General features: G+C 33.3%; 4 protein-coding genes across 4 annotated transcripts; 1 reads left to right on the plus strand and 3 right to left on the minus strand.

Annotated features, from left to right (window-relative positions):
* The first annotated feature begins 1,783 nt into the window (after positions 1-1,783).
* Positions 1,784-3,508, plus strand: LOC130797545 (glutathione S-transferase U10-like). Its single transcript, XM_057660157.1, has 2 exons — positions 1,784-2,219; positions 2,909-3,508. Exons 1-2 carry the CDS (start codon positions 1,902-1,904, stop codon positions 3,281-3,283), a joined length of 693 nt encoding a protein of 230 aa, XP_057516140.1. The 5' UTR covers positions 1,784-1,901; the 3' UTR covers positions 3,284-3,508.
* Positions 3,509-4,406: 898 nt separating this feature from the next.
* On the minus strand, positions 4,407-5,490 carry LOC130798737 (glutathione S-transferase U10-like). Its single transcript, XM_057661837.1, has 2 exons — positions 5,341-5,490; positions 4,407-4,772 (listed from the first exon to the last, which is right to left on the minus strand). The coding sequence occupies exons 1-2, from the start codon at positions 5,488-5,490 to the stop codon at positions 4,407-4,409; spliced, it is 516 nt and encodes a 171-aa protein (XP_057517820.1).
* Positions 5,491-6,329: 839 nt separating this feature from the next.
* On the minus strand, positions 6,330-8,510 carry LOC130797544 (glutathione S-transferase U9-like). The gene is made up of 2 exons (XM_057660156.1): positions 8,080-8,510; positions 6,330-6,959 (listed from the first exon to the last, which is right to left on the minus strand). Exons 1-2 carry the CDS (start codon positions 8,503-8,505, stop codon positions 6,585-6,587), a joined length of 801 nt encoding a protein of 266 aa, XP_057516139.1. The 5' UTR covers positions 8,506-8,510; the 3' UTR covers positions 6,330-6,584.
* A 7,570-nt stretch (positions 8,511-16,080) lies between these two features.
* On the minus strand, positions 16,081-18,454 carry LOC130797546 (glutathione S-transferase U9-like). Its single transcript, XM_057660158.1, has 2 exons — positions 17,862-18,454; positions 16,081-16,835 (listed from the first exon to the last, which is right to left on the minus strand). Exons 1-2 carry the CDS (start codon positions 18,177-18,179, stop codon positions 16,461-16,463), a joined length of 693 nt encoding a protein of 230 aa, XP_057516141.1. The 5' UTR covers positions 18,180-18,454; the 3' UTR covers positions 16,081-16,460.
* Between the last annotated feature and the right edge of the window lie 126 nt (positions 18,455-18,580).

Consider the following 18,580-nt stretch of genomic DNA (forward strand, 5'->3'; position numbering starts at 1 on the left):
TGTGTACAAGTTGCCTAATGCTTGTAGCTTCTATATTACTTGTAAAGTCTTCTTTTTGGGATTGTATAATTCCTTCGTATGGAGCCAAGTGACTCTTTGTATGATCCATAGTTCCGCTGCGTAGTTTTTGGATGTATAGTAGTGAGTATACGTTTTTGGTATCCATCAAACCGATGCGTTAACACTGGAACCACAATCCTCGTTAAAGTTGATGATTTGAGAAGACGACGATGATTCTTTCTGTCGTGACATATTTTTGAAAGGCATTAAAGGCCTTAGATTAGTTTACTTATGTTATCCATTTATATACCCTTATCACATCCTCAGTTTTTAGCAGAGATATTGCCGAAATTTCCACTTACCCACCTTTTTCATAAATCTTTAGCGTTATTTAAATTATTTTTCCATTTTTTTATGTAACACCCGAATTTCCTTCCTTCCTTTACGACATCTGCTTTCGTTTAAGGAGTTGGAAATTCAAGAATGTTACAATTGTCTACCGCACCAATTTGCCTCAGCTTATCTCTTGTTTTTAACTTCTAATAGCAGCAAGCCAACATATAAATCGGGTACCAGGTATTGAAAGTCTGCTCCACGCTATGTTCACCCAACCCATTTGACCTTGTTCTGTACTCCGATACATGCAAAATATGTTTCTTTGATGGAATAGTGAAAGTCATTGAGAAGCTATTATTATTATTATTATTATTATTATTATTATTATTATTAGTATTATTTATATTTATTTTCAAAAGACAAGGATACCCATAACTTGAGAAACCCACGTAATCAATGATACAAAGGTTGTTTACATAGTTGAAAAGTCAGGATAACATATTTATTCATCTGTGGAAATCTAAGGATATCAACGACTAGAAATAAATTATCCAAATAAAATTTTTCAAAATCAGGAAAAGTCAAGATACCATTTTCCTTTTTTTTTCCCCCAAAATGAGGAATATCCTCATCATAAATGGTATATCCAACATGGAGGATTAGGTGGTACTATATTTCTACGAAATTGTACTTATTTCCTATTTTATATATTTCCCATTCGCAATATCATTCTTTTTCTTCCTCTTTACCATTTATTTCTTTCATATATTCGTGTTTTGTATTATTCTCCAAATATAAATTAATATGTCAATTTCAAATAAAATATGCAATTTCACATAAAATCAACATTACATTGACAACGCAATTTATTTTGGTACTAAATTTTAGTTGGCTGAGAAAGTTCTTCATGTATCAAGACAACCAAAATACTTCCAAATATCTAATACTCCCTCCTATTCAGCCCAACTGTCTCGTTTGACTTTTTACAGTTGCCGAGGCAACATTTTAACCCTTAATATCTCAAATTATTCTTAATTAAAAATTATAAAAAATTAATATTAATAATCTTTGTATTGAGACGAATCAAACAAGATCTCACATGACTATGTTTTAACTTATAGATTAAGAGTAAAATACTAATTAAGAGTGATAAGTGAATAGTGCTAAAAAAATGGGACAATTAGACTAAATAGGAGATAGTATAATTTATTAGAAAGGATCAGATTTTAGTCTTTTTCGAGATGATTTAGAGCTTTTAAAAAATCATTTTCAATATAACCCAAGTTGATCAACATTGAATAGTCAACTAATAAAACATTTTTCTTGTACTCATGTTTAGTCAAATTACGGGTCAGATATTACCAACTACTAGTTATATATATATATATATATATATATATATATATATATATATATATATATATATATATATATATATATATTTGTATTATGGGTATATATACCGCTTTTCATTCTTTCCGAACCTGATACATAATTTTTGTGAGACTTCTTATATATAGGCTTATTACTTGATTGGAAGGTGAGAAAAACAAAGGAAAGTAATAATGGGAGATAATAGCTCATTGAAGCTACATGGAATGTGGGCAAGCCCTTTTGCAATGAGGGTGAACCTAGCCCTTAAAATTAAGGGTATAGAGTACGAGTACATAGAAGAAGATTTAGGCAACAAAAGTGAGTTGTTGCTACATAATAATCCAGTGCATAAGAAAGTGCCTGTTCTTGTGCACAATGGCCTTCCAATTGCAGAGTCTTTGGTGATCCTTGAATATATCGACGAGACGTGGACCGATGCTCCGCATCTTCTGTCGCAGGATCCTTACCAAAGGGCTAAACATCGCTTTTGGGCTGCCTTTTTCGGGCCGGTACGTATCCTGTTATTTGACTTGTTTTTGTTTATACATTTGATGATGGATAAGAAAGAGTTTCTATTTTAGCTTTTCATTGCATAATCAAGATTATTTTTGTCCCGTATAAACTAAAGATGTTCCATTGTGAGTGTTAAGGTGGAAATGAATAAATGAAAGATAGAAAGTTGAAATTCAATAGAATTAAAAGAAAGATCGAAGATCACCCGGAGGGTTGAAGCAGAAAAGAATGGGAAAGATTCAGACTTATAGGTTAAAATGATAGAATACTGCAATGAATGGAGAATAATTTAATGTGAACGATACTAATCTATTAGTTCAAGTAGTTAACTAAAATCTTTTGGTATTAAGCTTTGGCATTGTTTTTGTCCATAAGTTGATCATTAACTTTTAATCTTACCCTAATTTAAACATCTATTGCATATATAGATGATTGTAAAATTCTTTCAAAAAAATTTGGAACTTGAATTATTTCATCTAATAATTTTTCTATCTACGACATAAATATTGATCTTATACAACTAAGTAAACATGTACCTTTGTCTCTAGCATGATAATTTGAAGTAACATAACAAAAATACATACTATATCTCGACTATAAATTTGTTACAAATAATGACATGTGCGTTTTGGGTAATTAAGGCGCGCACCAAGACTAATTAGTTGATAAATTATGCAACAAACAGGTATTTGACATGATGAGAAACACACTAACAACGGAAGGGGAGGCACAGAAAAAAGCAATAAGTGAAGTACTCGAGAAATTGGATGTAGCAGAGCAAGGACTAAAAGAGATCTTCCCAAATGGAGTTCCATCTTATGGGCAAGATGTAAAGCCAGGCTACTTAGATATTGTTTTCTATTCGCTTTTCGGAACCCAAGAAGCTGTGGAGCAAATGTTCGGCGTTAAGTTTGTGACAGCTGAAAGATATCCATTGTTGGTTTCATGGATAAAAGCATTGAAACAAGTTCCTGAAGTAAATGAGGTGACTCCCCCTACGCCTAAAATGGTGGGTTTTCTTCAGTTTATCCAACAAAAGTATGCACCTCAAAAGGTCTAGATACTTCATTGTTGTATGATTGTATAATCTCCTTATGTAATTTATTGTTTGTGATTGCATTGCAATATTAGTTGCTATAATTGAGGACTTGTTTTTGTGTATCAACCCATGGATTGTACTAGTACTATTTATGGAGTATTATTTTCCTCATTTGAAAATAATAAGTCATGTGTGAACCTATATATGTAGCTTTATAAAATTGACTATTATTGGGTTGACTAGTTAGTATATGTAAAGTGGTCGATCATATGAATTTGCATTATTTTTATTTATATTTTAGCCTTTTGAATCACAAACTGATACAATTGGAGGTGAATGCAAAAATGTTGAGCTGAGTAGGAATTCTGATGAATATTCTAGCTTGAAGGTGTGCATGATAAATTATATAAACATTACAAATAATTAATAAGATGAAAAGCAATGAATATAAACAAACAAGAACAGAATAAGATTTAAGACACTCATCAGTGTAGCTAAGTCCTTAAGATTGGTATTAAGTTCTTAGTATGTGTAATGTGTTTAAAGGATATATAACTACTAGGTTTCATGACATGCTCGACTATAGTTTTTAGCGGATAATTCCAATTTTGGTTTAATAGTGCATCCTAATAGAGGACGGTAATACTTGTTCAATTTATCTCTTTTAACCTAGAAACCGTGAGGCGGGCCTTAGAAATTTTTGATATAAGCAACAAAATTTCGCAAATCTTCCAAATGTAGAGCATGCAAAGCTTAGAACCCAAAACCCATAATGAAAGTAAACATGTTAGTAACGAAAGCTTCTTCAAAAAGGTTAAAGTTAAATTTTTCCAAATATAGTATTTGGATCAATTTAGCAAATAAAAGTGAATTTTATGCCTTCAAACATGCAATAATTAGCTTATCAATTTTACCAAAAAATACATTATTTTAACAAGGCATCAAACAACCATTCTTATGCTCTAACAATTTTAGTAAACACAAATTGTTCTGAGACGGTCTCATCATGAGACGTGTTCCAGACCATGAGAATATAGGCTTCTTATGATTAGGATGTCACTAAGAGACGGTATCTCATAAAAGTAACTCTTAATACAGACGTACAACCAATGTAAAACAATGATTTAAGCTTGTGGTGCAGAGGTTATATATTCTGTCGCACAGCACGAAGAAATTCAACCAGTTTTTGCACAGGAACTGAAACCTCTTTAAACTCAGGAACCTCACCCAGTGCCTTAATCCATAATGTCAATAGTGAGAATCGTTCTGTACATAAAGGCTTAACCCCCAAGAAGTCTTCCACAACATCACAATTTCCAAAAAATGAGTATAACACAATATCCAAGTATCTGGGTTGGAAATTTTCTTGTAAAGATGGACTACTATTAGGTAATATCTCCTTCATAAATTCTTCAGCAACATCCATCTTGTTCCAGAATTCCTTCATCTTTTCATCTGTTTGTTTCCCTTGTGTGCTTAGTATGACTGCTCTGCCAAAAATCTCTGATACCTATGAATACATTAGCTTAAACTTTTAATTGAGTTGAATTTTAATATGGCATCAAAGATTAGGTCACGGGTTTAAATATCATCCTCCCTGCTAGATTGCATAACATATTTTGTGGCATCAACCATCAACCATCAACTTAAGCTTTTGATTGAGTTATTCCTTAATATGGTATCAGAGCTACAACAATATAAATATAATAAGAATATATGAATGATATATTCTAACACTTCCCTCTATTCAAGTGTAATAGCGACAAGCATAGTGCAAAACAAGGTTGTATCACTGTATTGTTAAGGTTTTTGAGTTTTACCGCGACTAAAATATAGACCGTATTGACTGCAAAATCTGTTATTGCGACCGTAACCAAAACCGTATTTTTGCACTATCGATAAGTATGAAGAATACTTATGTTGCATCCACAGTTAGCCCAAAGAGCTATTGTTATATAATAAATCTTAAAGCCTTAACCATCAATTTAAACTTTAGTTGAATTGGTTCATTAACATGAGTACGTTGACACTTTATAGTAATAGAACAATTAACATATATCTAGGAAGCAAACAGTTACCTGTTGAAAATAAGCAGCCCAGAAACGATGTTTGGCCCTTTGACAAGAATCTTTAGGGAGGAGATATGGAGTGTTAGTCCAAGTTTCATCAATATGTTCAAGGATGACCAATGACTCTGCTAATGGAAGGCCATTATGAACAAGTTTCATCAATAGCTCACTCTTGTATTTTACTCTTAATATATAAGTTAAAACATAAGTTAAAACATAGTCAAGTGAGATCTAATTTGATTCGTCTCAACGCAAGGATTATTAATATTAACGTTTTATAATTTTAGTTATATACAATTTAAGATATTAAGATTTCAATAACTGCTATTACAAACATGCTCAAATCAAATAGGACCATGTTGTCCATGTTGCTGAAACAAAAAGAGTATTAAAAAATGATACAATTCAAAATACCTAACGGTTGATGATACCCCCACTAATTGTATATAATTAATTCTTTTTATCATTTTTCAATATTACGTACGTAGCATAGGCTTCTTGTTTGGTAAAACGTAATCAACGACTTGTTCTATAGACTTTATAGTCGGTCAATATTGTCCAACAATAATAAACCATATCATGAACGAGTAGCAACTTTAAATAATAGGAGTAAAGCCTTAATCAGTCAAGTAGGTGCTTCCAGTCTTAGCTAGAAGTGAGCATAAGTCATAGCAATTCCTTTTAATAAAGAAACGTAATCAAAAAGACAAAAAGGATTTTCTCCATGTATTGTGGTAGATCAAGTTAAATTGATCGCTGATCTATTATTTGGTGCGTAAATGTCAAAAAATCAACTTGACCAAAAGCTAAATTCTTAATTTAGTTGGTTCCTACATGGTATCAGAAGTCAATATGACAAGAGGTCACATATTGCATTCACACTTTTAGCCAAATAACTCCTGTATGAAGGGCCTCAACAAACAAGGACATACAAGTGCGAGTATTGTATCCTTATTTATCTGTTTTTTATCGCGCGTTCATAATCCTTGTTGATTCGTGAAGATAAATTTATTGTCATTTCTTACTATTTTGAAATATTGAACCCTTCATCAAACATCCTTCAAGTTTAAGATAATTTACCCTCAACTAGATCAAATTCTACATCACCATCATTTATTACAAACAAACAAAAAAAAAAAGCAAAATGGGAATACATAAGACTCATAGGACCTATTAGTCTAGTACCAATTATGAGCTGCCTTACAGAAGATAGACAATATTCTAACAACATAACCGAGCATAGGACCATACAATTAGGCCTTAGGTGCTAGAAAAGTATGGAACACAATTTTAAGATGTTCAGCCAGCTTATCCCTTGGTGGACTCAACTCTTTCACAAAAGGAACTTCATTGAGTGCCTTTATCCATGATTTTATTAACGGAAACCTTTGTGGCGGCACAATTTTAACACCAAAAACCTCTTCTGTTGTTTCAGATGTTCCAAAGTATGCATAAAACATTAAATCCAAGAATCCTGGGATTTTATCTTCAAAGGATGGGCTGCCATTAGGGAACATCTCCTTCTTCAGTAGTTGTTCTGCTATATCCAGCTTGTCCCAAAACTCATTCAGCATTTCCTCTGTTAGTTTACCTTCTTTCATCATTGTTTTGCCCATAGTTTCAGATATCTGCCAATAATTTACATTTCTCTTAGAATCTCATAGTTGTTTCTAGCCACATGAAAAATAAGGATAATCATAGGTTCAAGATCTTTTCTGGATTTGCTGTAGAAGCAACTCTAGTTATAGGGCCTCAATCAAATGTTCTTAGAACCTGTGAATTTGATTTAGGGTTTGAGTCTAGGGTCTTTAAATCCATACATACTATAAATTCATCATAGACCGAAACCCAACCCAAACCCTACCTGAGCCCTAAATTTTATTTTTAATTTTTACCTTCTTTTTCCTATAAATCTATTTTTAATCATAAAATACAAAAAATAAAAATATAAACAACTAAATTAAAATCATTAAAGACCTGGACTTATCAATCTCAAAATCCAACGAGTTTGTGTCTAAACTTATAAAAACCGTAGCTCCTAGGAGTTTTTTTTTATACGCAGTTCAATACCCTAAATTCAATTCTTAATATCTTTAATTATGTATAATAAAAAATTATAAATATTTAAAATCAATAACTTTTGAGACGAATCAAATAAGATTTCATTTGACTATATTTTAACCTATAAATTAAAAACTAATCACAAATTAAGAATGATAATGAATAGTGCAATTTTTCTAATATTGCGACTAATTTAGAACGGAGAAAGTATAAAATAACACAAATTCTCGTAAGGGACTATCTCTAATTGGGCCGGCTAAATATATATTTTTTAAAATATTATACGTAGATATTAAAAATGATGTAAATAGACATTTAAGATATTATAAGTAGGGATTAAAAATATGATAATAAGCATTGAGAATAACGTAAATAACCACTAAGTTTTATTAGGCTGTGTAGGAGAAAAGTGGACGGACTATCAGGAAAGTAGCTGATAAAATAATGAGTCTAGACCTGTATCTATTAAAACCAACTTAAATCCAATTATCCAACCTATGAGCATCCCTACGTTGTCCAATACCGGCCTGTGATATCAATTTACATTTTTGTTACGTTTGATTTAATATGGTTTAGTTACTTAATTTTAACCTAAAAATAAAAAATTATAATAAATAGGCCTCAAATATTAGTGACCATTTTTGCTCCACACATGTAATGAAGAAGAAATAATAATGATAGTTTTACCTGTTGGAAGTAGTTGGCCCAAAAGCGATGCTTGGCCCTTTCATAAGGATCTTTAGGAAGTAAATACGGGGGACCAGGCCAAGCCTCGTCGATGTATTCCAGAATGATAGAAGACTCAGAAATAGGACGGCCATTGTGAACAAGTACTGGAACTTTCTTATACACTGGATTGTATTGCAGTAGCAAATCACTTTTGTTGTTAAGATCTTCCTCTATATTCTCATATTTTATGCCCTTAATTTGGAGACCAAGTTTTACTCTCAAAACAAAGGGACTTGCCCACATACCATGTAGCTTTACTGAGCTCTCCTCTGCCATTTTTTGAGTTGGTTTTAGGCTTTTAGTCTCTTTTATCTTACGAATAGATAAATATGTGGAGTAGTACTCACCACTCAGTTGTAGTCTGTAGACATGTAGTGGTGCCATGTGTGTATTACCTGTGCAAGTGAACGTGTACAAAAAAGCTCTATCTACGAAACCATTGTCCTTGACTAGAGTCAATCTTATTCAAAATTAACTCAAAACTCGATTCGAAATTAATTTTAGTTATAATTCAAAATTTTCGACTCAAAATCTATAATTAAACTTGAAATTGGAAAAAAAATAAATTAAACCGTAATTTTAACTAGTTTTGGATTAATTTTGAGTTTTTAATTATTTGCTGATGTAATAACAATTTTACGTTATTCATAAAAATATAAAAATTTATTATGTATGTACCAAATCAACCAAAATTATAAACTACTACACCTAAAAATTCATAATCTAAATTTTATTCGATTCAACTTAAGACTCACCTAATCAATAATTTGACCGGTCTACGTGAACATTTCGATGCACAAAATACTAGAAGTTGTTGTCAATTTTGTCAAACTTTCTACCCCACTCGCACAATTAAACATTTAAAAAATGGAGTTAGTGGACTTGATGAGTTTTTAGTGCTGATTTTGCTTTATTTTTACGTAATCAGATTTGTTACCTTTTTTTCCCAATTCTTATAATTCGCCACCCTTTTTATTTTTTCGCCACCCCCTTAGTAAATTACTATATTGCCCTTGGTTTTTGAAAAAATTACAATTATGCCATTAAACCTAAAGTTTTCTACATAAACCACACTCACACTAAAAATTCTCTCACTACAACTAAAAACCAACATACAAAAGCAAAATTTGGGAGCAAAAATTAAGTTCAATCCGGGATTTATCAATCGAGGTAAGTTATTTTTAATTAAATTTAATCATCAAAAAAAAATAAATAAATAAATAGGAGTCGCCCAGATCTGGGTGACTCCAATTTTTTTTTTTTTTTTTTTTTATTTTTTCCGTATGTATTTTGTTAATTTTATTATTCTTAATTTAATTATTATTATTATTGTATTGTTATTTTTGTTAATATTAAATATATGTTAATGTTATTATTATTAATTTTATTATTATTATTGTGATTGTTAATTTTGTATTGTTAAATATATGTTAATGTTGTTATCATTAATTTTATTATTATTATTGTTATTGTTATTTTTATTTATTATTAAATATATGTTTATGTTTTGTTTTATAAATTATTAGTTTAAATTTGTATGTTGTAATGTTTATTTATTTTTTTTTTAGTAAGTGTATATATATGTTATTTATATTTTACGGAAAAAAAAAAAAAAAAAGAAAATGAGTCGCCCAGATCTGGGCGGCTGAACCCCGGTTCAGTCGCCTAATTTTAGGCGGCTGAACCGGGGTCCAGCCGCCTGGATCTGGGCGACTCATTTTCTTTTTTTTTTTTATTTTAATTTTTTGTATATTTTGGAGTAATAAATTTAAAAATTGAAATTAAAAAAAAAAACTGATTATTATATATATATATATATATATATATATATATATATATATATATATATATATATATATATATATATATATATATATATATATATTTTTTTTTTCCTTATATTTAGGAAAAATATATTTAAAGTTTGAAATATAAAAAAAAAACATGATTATTATTAATAATTTTATATATATTTTTTAATAAAATGTTAATATTGTACTTAATTTTGGAAAAAAAAAAGGTGATTATTATTAATAATTTTTTTGATTTTTTTTTAAAAAAAAGGTGATTATTATTATAAATATAATTTTTTTTTATGTTATTACTGTTATTGTGATAGTTAATAATAATTTAATTTTTTGTTGTTATATAATTGTTTATGTTTGTATTATTAATTAATTATTTTGTTTTTTATGTTATTTTTTTCCATATTTTATTTATGATTATTATGTTTTTAGAAATATTATTATTTATAATATTGAATGAAACCGTAAAAAATTGTAGAAAATGGCTGGTAATCAAGGAAAAGGAAAGGGTTTTTTTAGGCAATTGTTGAGAGGTAATAGTTCTAGGCCTACCTTACTCAGAGGGGACCCGCATGAGAGGGGGGTCACGGGTTCTGCTAGGAGGGCTAGGCAGGAAGAGGCGGCCAGACACAGTGAGGCCCAAAGGTCGAGTACGCTGAACCAAGTGCGTACTCATTTTGATGACCAGGCTGATAGCCTCCAGAGTAGTTGGGGGGTTTATAGTGATGATGATAATGATGCTGATGATGTTCAGTTCCAAGCTCCTGAGCCTGCCCCATTGGACTGGACTATAGTTCGTGGCCCCGACGGCAGATTTGCCCTTGGCGGCCCGAGTTCTTCCGCCGCATCTGAGCGTGCAGGAGGAAGTTTTGTCGATAATGAGCCGCCACGGGGCAGGCCCTCACAGTCCACTAACACGGACTGGTTAGTGACATCACCCAGCCCGGGGGGCCGACAGATACGCGACTGATCCCTAGCTATGGCGGGCACATAGCTAAACTTATTTATGACGGCTCCGAGCGTACGCCTCCGATTCTGGAGTGCCGTTTTAGGAAGAGACCGGTGGAGTCCATCATCGGACTGAGGGATATGTCCGATGAGCTAGTCGATTTTCTACCTTCCACTTCCCTCGGTCGACTACCGGTCATTATGCACCAGCACATCGACTCTGCTTTGATATCGGCGTTCGTCGAGAGGTGGCAGCCGGATACGAACACCTTTCACATGCCCTGGGGAGAGATGACGATTATGTTGCACGACGTGCAACGCATATTGGGCATTTCTATTGATGGTTCTCTGCCGGCTGAGCCTTCGGAGGCGGAGTGGGAGGTTGGTATCACCAATCTGGTCGGCGAGCCTCTGTCTGAGCTTCGACGTAAAGGTTCATTCACCAGCGGATGCATAAGCGTTGCTGAACTGATGCGACTGTGTCATAGGTCGCAGGCCTTGGATACCCAGACCACAGCGTACTACATGGCTGTCATCGGCTCTACCTTGTTGGCGGATAAGACCAGGACTGGCATGCGACCTCACCCGATAGTTGTCGTCAACGACGATGAACAGGACGTGGCCTGGGGTGCGGTGACCTTGGCGTTCTTGTACAGGCAGCTCGGAATGGCATCTAGGGCTGGTTGCAAGACCATTGCTGGATGCCTCACATTGCTCCAGACATGGATCTATGAGTACTTCTCCGCTTTCCGCCCTCATCCTCGCCGAGATGATGTGCCAAACATGACTAGGGCGGAGATGTGGATGCCGAAGAAAGTAGGTCGTGAGCTGGACAGGTTGATGGAGTTCCGCAAGGTTCTGGACTCAATAACAGAGACTCAGGTATTTTACATTACATTTTGTCATGCATGTTGTTTTTTATTTGTAGGAAATTTTTTTTTAACTTGGCCTGTATGCAGGTTGAATGGACTCCCTACAATTTTTCTGCTGCTGCGTTGCTGAATGAGCACCCACGCACCACAGTCATCGGGGGTATCACCTGCTTTGATGTTGTGGAGGTGTATTTGCCGGAGCGGGCATTGCGACAGATTGGGTTCGTGCAGTCTATTCCTCCAGCTCTTATTAGACCAGCCAAGGCTCGTCGTTCATAAAAAGTTGAACAAAATGATTTCGATTAACCCAAAGTATATGTATTAGTTTGTTTACACTTCTCGCGGCCTGTGCTTTTCTTAACGAAAGAATCAAACAGTTGTATTGCGGATTCCCGTCAGCAGCACCATAATAAGCAATGGCAATGTTAAGAAACGTTGCTGCAGAGTAGAAAGACATCGGTGCATCGAACCAGTGCATGAAAGGAGCAGGTCCATCGGTGTGTGAACCTACTCTGAATATTGACTCGTCTAGTGACTCCTGAGATAGATACAAAGTTAGGTATTGCGCTCTGTTCATTTGCATTTCCATACTCATAGCACGTCATAAAAGAGGCCATGCTTCCTCGCCTCCCAGCTCTGTGACGGCAATTGCTCTAAATCCACAGTTACCATCACCTAACACATCAATCCAGTCGAACAAATAAGGAGGAAGCATGAATGGGATGTAATCAGGCCATGGAAACAGTGAGAAATCACAACCTCCTGGATCATCTACAATAAATGTAAATTAAGTTAATATGCGTAAATAACAAATAATTAATGAAAAAAACTAAAAATTAAGTCAATTACCGGATAAGTTGAAACTGAACTTAATTCCTACTGAAGATTGCGTCTCTCGGCCACTAGATCTGCCACTTGATCTCCCGCGGGAAGAAGATCTAGACCCTCGACCACGAGAAGATGATCGGCTATATTCAAATGAACTTTTTCTCCTTCTCATGGTTTTACTAGTGCTTGGTCTTCCCTTTCTCGGTGGACTAGCGTAAGGCTCAGGTATATCCGCACCATCTGGGTGTAATTCATAATCAAGTACCTCAGCCATTCGGCGAACAAAAGCGAGATCAGATTTAAGGACTTCATCGACCAGAGATTCAAAGTACTCTTTGTCATTGGCGTTCGCGTTTCGTACTTCTTCATTGGGTTCGTCTCCTACCTCTGTGTACCTCAAAGTACTCCAGAATTCATGAATGTCATCCAAATACAAAGCACCATGTGATCCAATGGTCATTTGTAAATAACATGCACACGGCAATCCATGGGTTTTTTAAAGTACACAACCGCATTTGTTCAATGCAAAATCACCCAGTTCTAACATGCGGTTACACTCATTCTGGATCTGCTCCAAGGCATAGAGAGACACGTGGCGATAAAGAAGTCTAAAGAAATATTGTCGTAGCGTTCTTGGTACAGAAGTCATGGATTCCTGTAGTGATTGTCGGATTTTAGCTTGTTGATTTGTAATCTGTGCGTGCGCCCTTTTGAAAAAGGGTATCGAATGAGCTATTACCGCTACCAAGGTAATACTTAAAAGACGAGTGTTGGCTTTCCACTCTGCTGGTAGTATGGTTACCCAAGTGTAAACAATCATTCGTCCACGCACGCACAAATTTCTCTCTAAGTGGAATCCATGTTCCAGTCAAATACCGAACGACCCTTCGGTTCCTAACCGACCACGTACTGACGATCCCTTCCCATCTCTTTTCATATTCCCGGATTGTAGCACTTTCAACCAAGGGGTTCCATCTACTTTTCCTGAATAACTGCCCTTGTTGATTTTTCTTGCCGCCGCACAACTTGTCCACCATGTTCTCAACATCGTTGCCAATATGCCAGGTGCATAACAAATGACGTACATCTACATTAAACAAAACAGTGAACGTAATTAAGACATTATCAATAGATATAACCACAATAATGAACTCACATAGCGTTTTTACCTGGGAAGAGGTCACGAATAGCTGTAGATAAACCTTCGTCACGATCGGTTACAATGACGCTAGGAGTCTGAGCACTGCCAAAAATATCTCTCAATCCCTGCAGCACCCACGAGTACGACACAGCCGCCTCATCTCGCATCAAACAAAACGCAACCAAGAAGTTGTGATTTGTTGGCGTCATTCCGATCACTTCACATAGTGGCCACTTTGGTTTGTTCGTTTTGTACGTTGTATCTATCAGCACAACATACGGCCACGTACGTATCATTTGGATTGAAGTAGGATTTGCAATTAAAAGTCTGCTCAAGTGCCCGTCATTATCCAACTCTGTCCAGACCACATAATTATGTTCTGTGGCCATATGAAGACAGTGTTGAAGGGGAGTCCTGCCCTCCATTTCATCTCTCTTTATTGATTGCCTAATATTATATATCTGATTCATACTAGCATAAAAACCAGGAAAATTATCTCTAATAGAATTCATAATAAAGGCCGGTTGCACTAAGCTGTCGTATGTGCTCCCGAATATCTACATTAATCCTCGCCCTTACATGACCATCTCTGTACACCAAGAACGGGTGGTTATGTTTTCCCTTTTTACCAGGACACACCCTTACCATCCAAGGTCTTTCTCCTGGTTTACGACTACTTCCTACAATCATAAATTTACACCCACAACTCCTACTTTTAGAACCAGGTCGGGCAGCATTATCTACATTATCTACATCACCCCTAAGTTTACCATAGCGGTGACATCTTAAATAACAACTAACTCTGGAACGTCCTTCTTTCTTTTTATAAGAAGCACGTGTAAATTGAAAACCAATTGTTATTGCTATCGCATCGGCCCAACTATGTAACTCATCTATGGAGATAAATTCCCTATCCGTAACAAGGTGACCGGAGAAGTCTACGTTGTCTCCAAAGTTTTCAAACTCCTGCACATTTGAAATGATATAAATTAAGTACATTAATGACTACAATAATAATAATTGGATTAATAATAACAACAACAACAACAACAACAACAACAACAATAATAATAATAATAATAATAATAATAATAATAATAATTATAAGAATAATAATAATAATAATAATAATAATAATAATAATAATAATAATAATAATAAATAAATAAATAGATAACGATAAATCAAACTAATAATGACAATAACAATAACAATTTTAATAATAATAAAAACATTACGTTAATAAAAAAATTTAAAAACATTTAAAATAAATAAATAATGACAAGACAAATAATAACAATAATAATAATAGTAATAATAATGACAACAAATACAACAATAATAATAATAATTATAACAATAATAAATAAATAAATAATTAAATAAATAAATAAATTACGTAAATTAAAATATTAAAAAATTTAAAAAATAAAAATATCAACAATAAAAATTATAATAATGACAACAACAATAATAATAATAATAATAATAGTACTAACAATAATTATAATAATAATTTAAAAAAACATTAATACGTAAATAAAAAAAAAAAAATTAATAAACCAGTCGCACAAATCTGGGCGACTAACCCATGGTCCAGTCGCACAAAATTGGGCGACTGGACCATGGATCAGTCGCCCAGATTTGTGCGACTGGACCATGGGTTAGTCGCCCAGATTTGTGCGACTGAACCTTGGTTCAGTCGCCTAGATTTGTGCGACTTGTTTTTTTTTTTTTTTTTTTCGAACGACAGTTTTACGTACCGCATCCGACTCATAGTCGCTTTCGTTAGCCATATTCAACCAATTACGCCTTACAACTTCTTTAACACTTTTTAGAGAGATAGTACCAGTTTTTTAGAGAGATAGTACCGTGTTTGAATTCGTACTTCAAACGCATCTCAGAATTCGATATATATAGACAAATCATCCGCATTAAATTCTTAATAGTGTTATTAAGCGTGATTTACATTTATTAATTATGTTTTAACTCCAATGGCATTTTTGTAATTTTTTTAAATCCAGGGGCAATTAAGTAATTTTGGGGGGTGGCGAAAAAATGAAAAGGGGTGGCGAAAAATAGCAACACCCTTAATTTTTTGCATTAGCTTTTGAAGTTTTATATTTGATCTTGAGAATCAATGATTGATGAATACAAATTTTTTAATTGAAATAATTTTATGATAAGAACTTAACATTTCTATTGTATAATTGTGTTAGGTTTATCGTTTTTGTATGTGTAGTATGTTGAAGTTTATAATAATAATTTTATGGTGATTAATTATAGAAATAGATTAATTATATTGACATGTCTCATAGTTTGATAGTCTCATACAAGATGAGTTATTAATTCAATAAAAGTTGGAATCTTAAATAGTTATTTGCTAGTGATCTGGATCTGAATCTAAGACCACAAAAAACATAATAAATCCATATCTGAGTCTAGATTTAATTATACCCTACCAATGATCATCTCTACCTATTTGACACCATATTATTTCCCAAACAACACTCCATACTTACTCCTTACACTCCCAAATGTCTATGCATGAATATCAAAATTCAAGGCCCCATATACAACACATCCATCAATTAGTTTAAGAGAATTTACCCTCAACGAGGTTCTACATACCAATTATTAGCAACCATACAAGTTACAACATGATTGTTATTGAACTCATGTACCATAGTAAACATTATTCAAACAACATAGTAAAATAAGACTAATATGGACCCATACGTAAAGTTAGGCCTTAGGTGGTAGGTAATGCTGGAATAAAAACTTCAGATGTTGAAGCATCTTATCCTTTGGTGGACCCGCCTGTTTTACAAGAGGAACTTCACTTAGTGCCTTTATCCATGATGTTATTAAAGGAAACCGATCTGAAGGTAGAACCTCAACACCAAACAAATCTTTTGACATATCAGATGTTCCATAGTAAGCATACAACGTTATATCCAAGAATCCTGGCATTTCATCTTTGAAGGATGGGCATCCATTTGAAAACATCTCTTTTTTCAGTAATTCTTCAGCTATATCCAGTTTGTTCCAAAACTCTTTCAGTGTCTCCTCTGTTAGTTTACCTTCTGTCATCATTGTTTTTGCCAAACCTTCCGATATCTGCCCATTGTCTGTTAGTGTAAATAACATATTCTGGAACCTCAACCATCAGTTTAAGCTTGTGGTTGAGTTCGTTCTTTGACATGGTATCAGAGTCAACGTGATAAGAGGTCACAAGTTCGAATCTCAACCACCCTTCAAATTCAGGTGGAATATTTCGCACCATGTATGAGAAAAGCCTGTGTTGCATCCACACTTCTAGCCCAATGAACTCTCGTGTGAGAGGCGTGTTAGAGTATACAATATATATTTCCTAGAATCTCAACCGTCAATTTAAGTTTTTAGTTGATTTGGTTTATTGTCATAGTTTTTTCCATATCTTAACCATTTTAACTGTTTGTATTACTTAATTAATCTTAGTGATCTTAATTTTAACAATTTTTAATATTGATGGTGATCTCTACGCATTTTATACTAACTTTACTTTGTCACTTCTTTTATGTTAGTTTATAGTCCCACATCTTGCAATTATTTACATTCTAAACAATTCTAAAGATTATTGTTTCCATATATATTTTTATAATTACGTTATTTTAATAATTTTTTAATAGTATGATATATGAGAGCATTTTCAATATTAGATTTATATTTACATTTTTTAAAAATAGCTATTGATTATATTTTTCCAATAATTTTATTTTTTATTTTAAAAAATATTCTCATTAATCAACGTTTATCTATTATTACTCTCATAAAAAAGATTTTTTTTCTAATTTCTTCAAATTAAAGATGAAACATGGAAGATATTAAATAGAAAAAAAAAGGAGCACTTATTTTTAAGTCCAAAAATATAATTTACATAAATATACAACAAAAGTATTTTGTTACCCTAATAATATAAGCGGCTTCCGGTCAAATTTTGAAGTTATACAACTTAACCTTATTATTATTACTAATAAGACTAATAAAGATATTATTTTCACATGATCCTTTTTCGCAAAAATTATGTATAACTTCACATAAATAGTGCACAAGATTTAATAAGATCAGCTAATAAAAAGGAGAAAATAATAGTGATAATTTTACCTGTTGGAAGTAGGCGGCCCAAAAGCGATGCTTGGCCTTTTCATAGGGATCCTTAGGAAGCAAATACGGGGCAGCAGGCCAAGCCTCGTCGATATATTCAAGAATGACAGAAGACTCAGAAATAGGACGGCCATTGTGAACAAGTACTGGAACTTTCTTATACACTGGATTGTATTGCAGCAGCAACTCACTTTTGTTGTCAAGATCTTCCTCTATATAATCATATTTTATGCCCTTAATTTGGAGACCAAGTTTTACTCTCAAAACAAAGGGACTTGCCCACATACCATGTAGCTTTACTGAGCTCTCCTCAGCCATTTTTTGAGCTGGTTTTACTCTGTTTCGTCCTTCAATTAGAATATGTAGTACTCAATTTTCGTCTGTAGACTTTTTCTGTTGCTTATGTGTGTTTTCAGTGGAAGAGGACAAATGCTCTACGCCTCTACGTAACTTTGTTCGGCTCAAAGTTAGAAAAAGTCTTTATTTCTGGAAATATTGGTTAATTAAGTAGACGCTTAAAAAATTCAATTTATAGTTAGTTATTTAATCTATTAAAAAATTATGGTACGTTTAAGCTACATCTATAATAATAGTTATAATATATTCGGCTTGTCTATGTTATGTACCAAATATCCATTAAAATTCAGAATCAACTTTCTATAAAAAGAATCCATTTCATTTAATTTGCTTAAAATCTATTTTATTTAATTTACCTAACA

This window comes from Amaranthus tricolor, chromosome 13, assembly GCF_026212465.1.
Source record: "Amaranthus tricolor cultivar Red isolate AtriRed21 chromosome 13, ASM2621246v1, whole genome shotgun sequence".
NCBI classification, from domain to species: Eukaryota; Viridiplantae; Streptophyta; class Magnoliopsida; order Caryophyllales; family Amaranthaceae; genus Amaranthus; species Amaranthus tricolor.

What these genes read in the sequence shown, in the direction of transcription:
- LOC130797545 (XM_057660157.1), top strand. Translation starts at nt 1,902, where the DNA reads ATGGGAGATAATAGCTCATTGAAGCTACATGGAATGTGGGCAAGCCCT. An exon ending in GGGCTGCCTTTTTCGGGCCG is followed by an intron (nt 2,220 to 2,908) that starts GTACGTATCCTG and finishes TGCAACAAACAG; the next exon opens with GTATTTGACATGATGAGAAA.
- LOC130798737 (XM_057661837.1), bottom strand. Translation starts at nt 5,490, where the DNA reads ATGAAACTTGTTCATAATGGCCTTCCATTAGCAGAGTCATTGGTCATC. An exon ending in GGGCTGCTTATTTTCAACAG is followed by an intron (nt 4,773 to 5,340) that starts GTAACTGTTTGC and finishes ATGTATTCATAG; the next exon opens with GTATCAGAGATTTTTGGCAG.
- LOC130797544 (XM_057660156.1), bottom strand. Translation starts at nt 8,505, where the DNA reads ATGGCACCACTACATGTCTACAGACTACAACTGAGTGGTGAGTACTAC. An exon ending in GGGCCAACTACTTCCAACAG is followed by an intron (nt 6,960 to 8,079) that starts GTAAAACTATCA and finishes AATTATTGGCAG; the next exon opens with ATATCTGAAACTATGGGCAA.
- LOC130797546 (XM_057660158.1), bottom strand. Translation starts at nt 18,179, where the DNA reads ATGGCTGAGGAGAGCTCAGTAAAGCTACATGGTATGTGGGCAAGTCCC. An exon ending in GGGCCGCCTACTTCCAACAG is followed by an intron (nt 16,836 to 17,861) that starts GTAAAATTATCA and finishes GACAATGGGCAG; the next exon opens with ATATCGGAAGGTTTGGCAAA.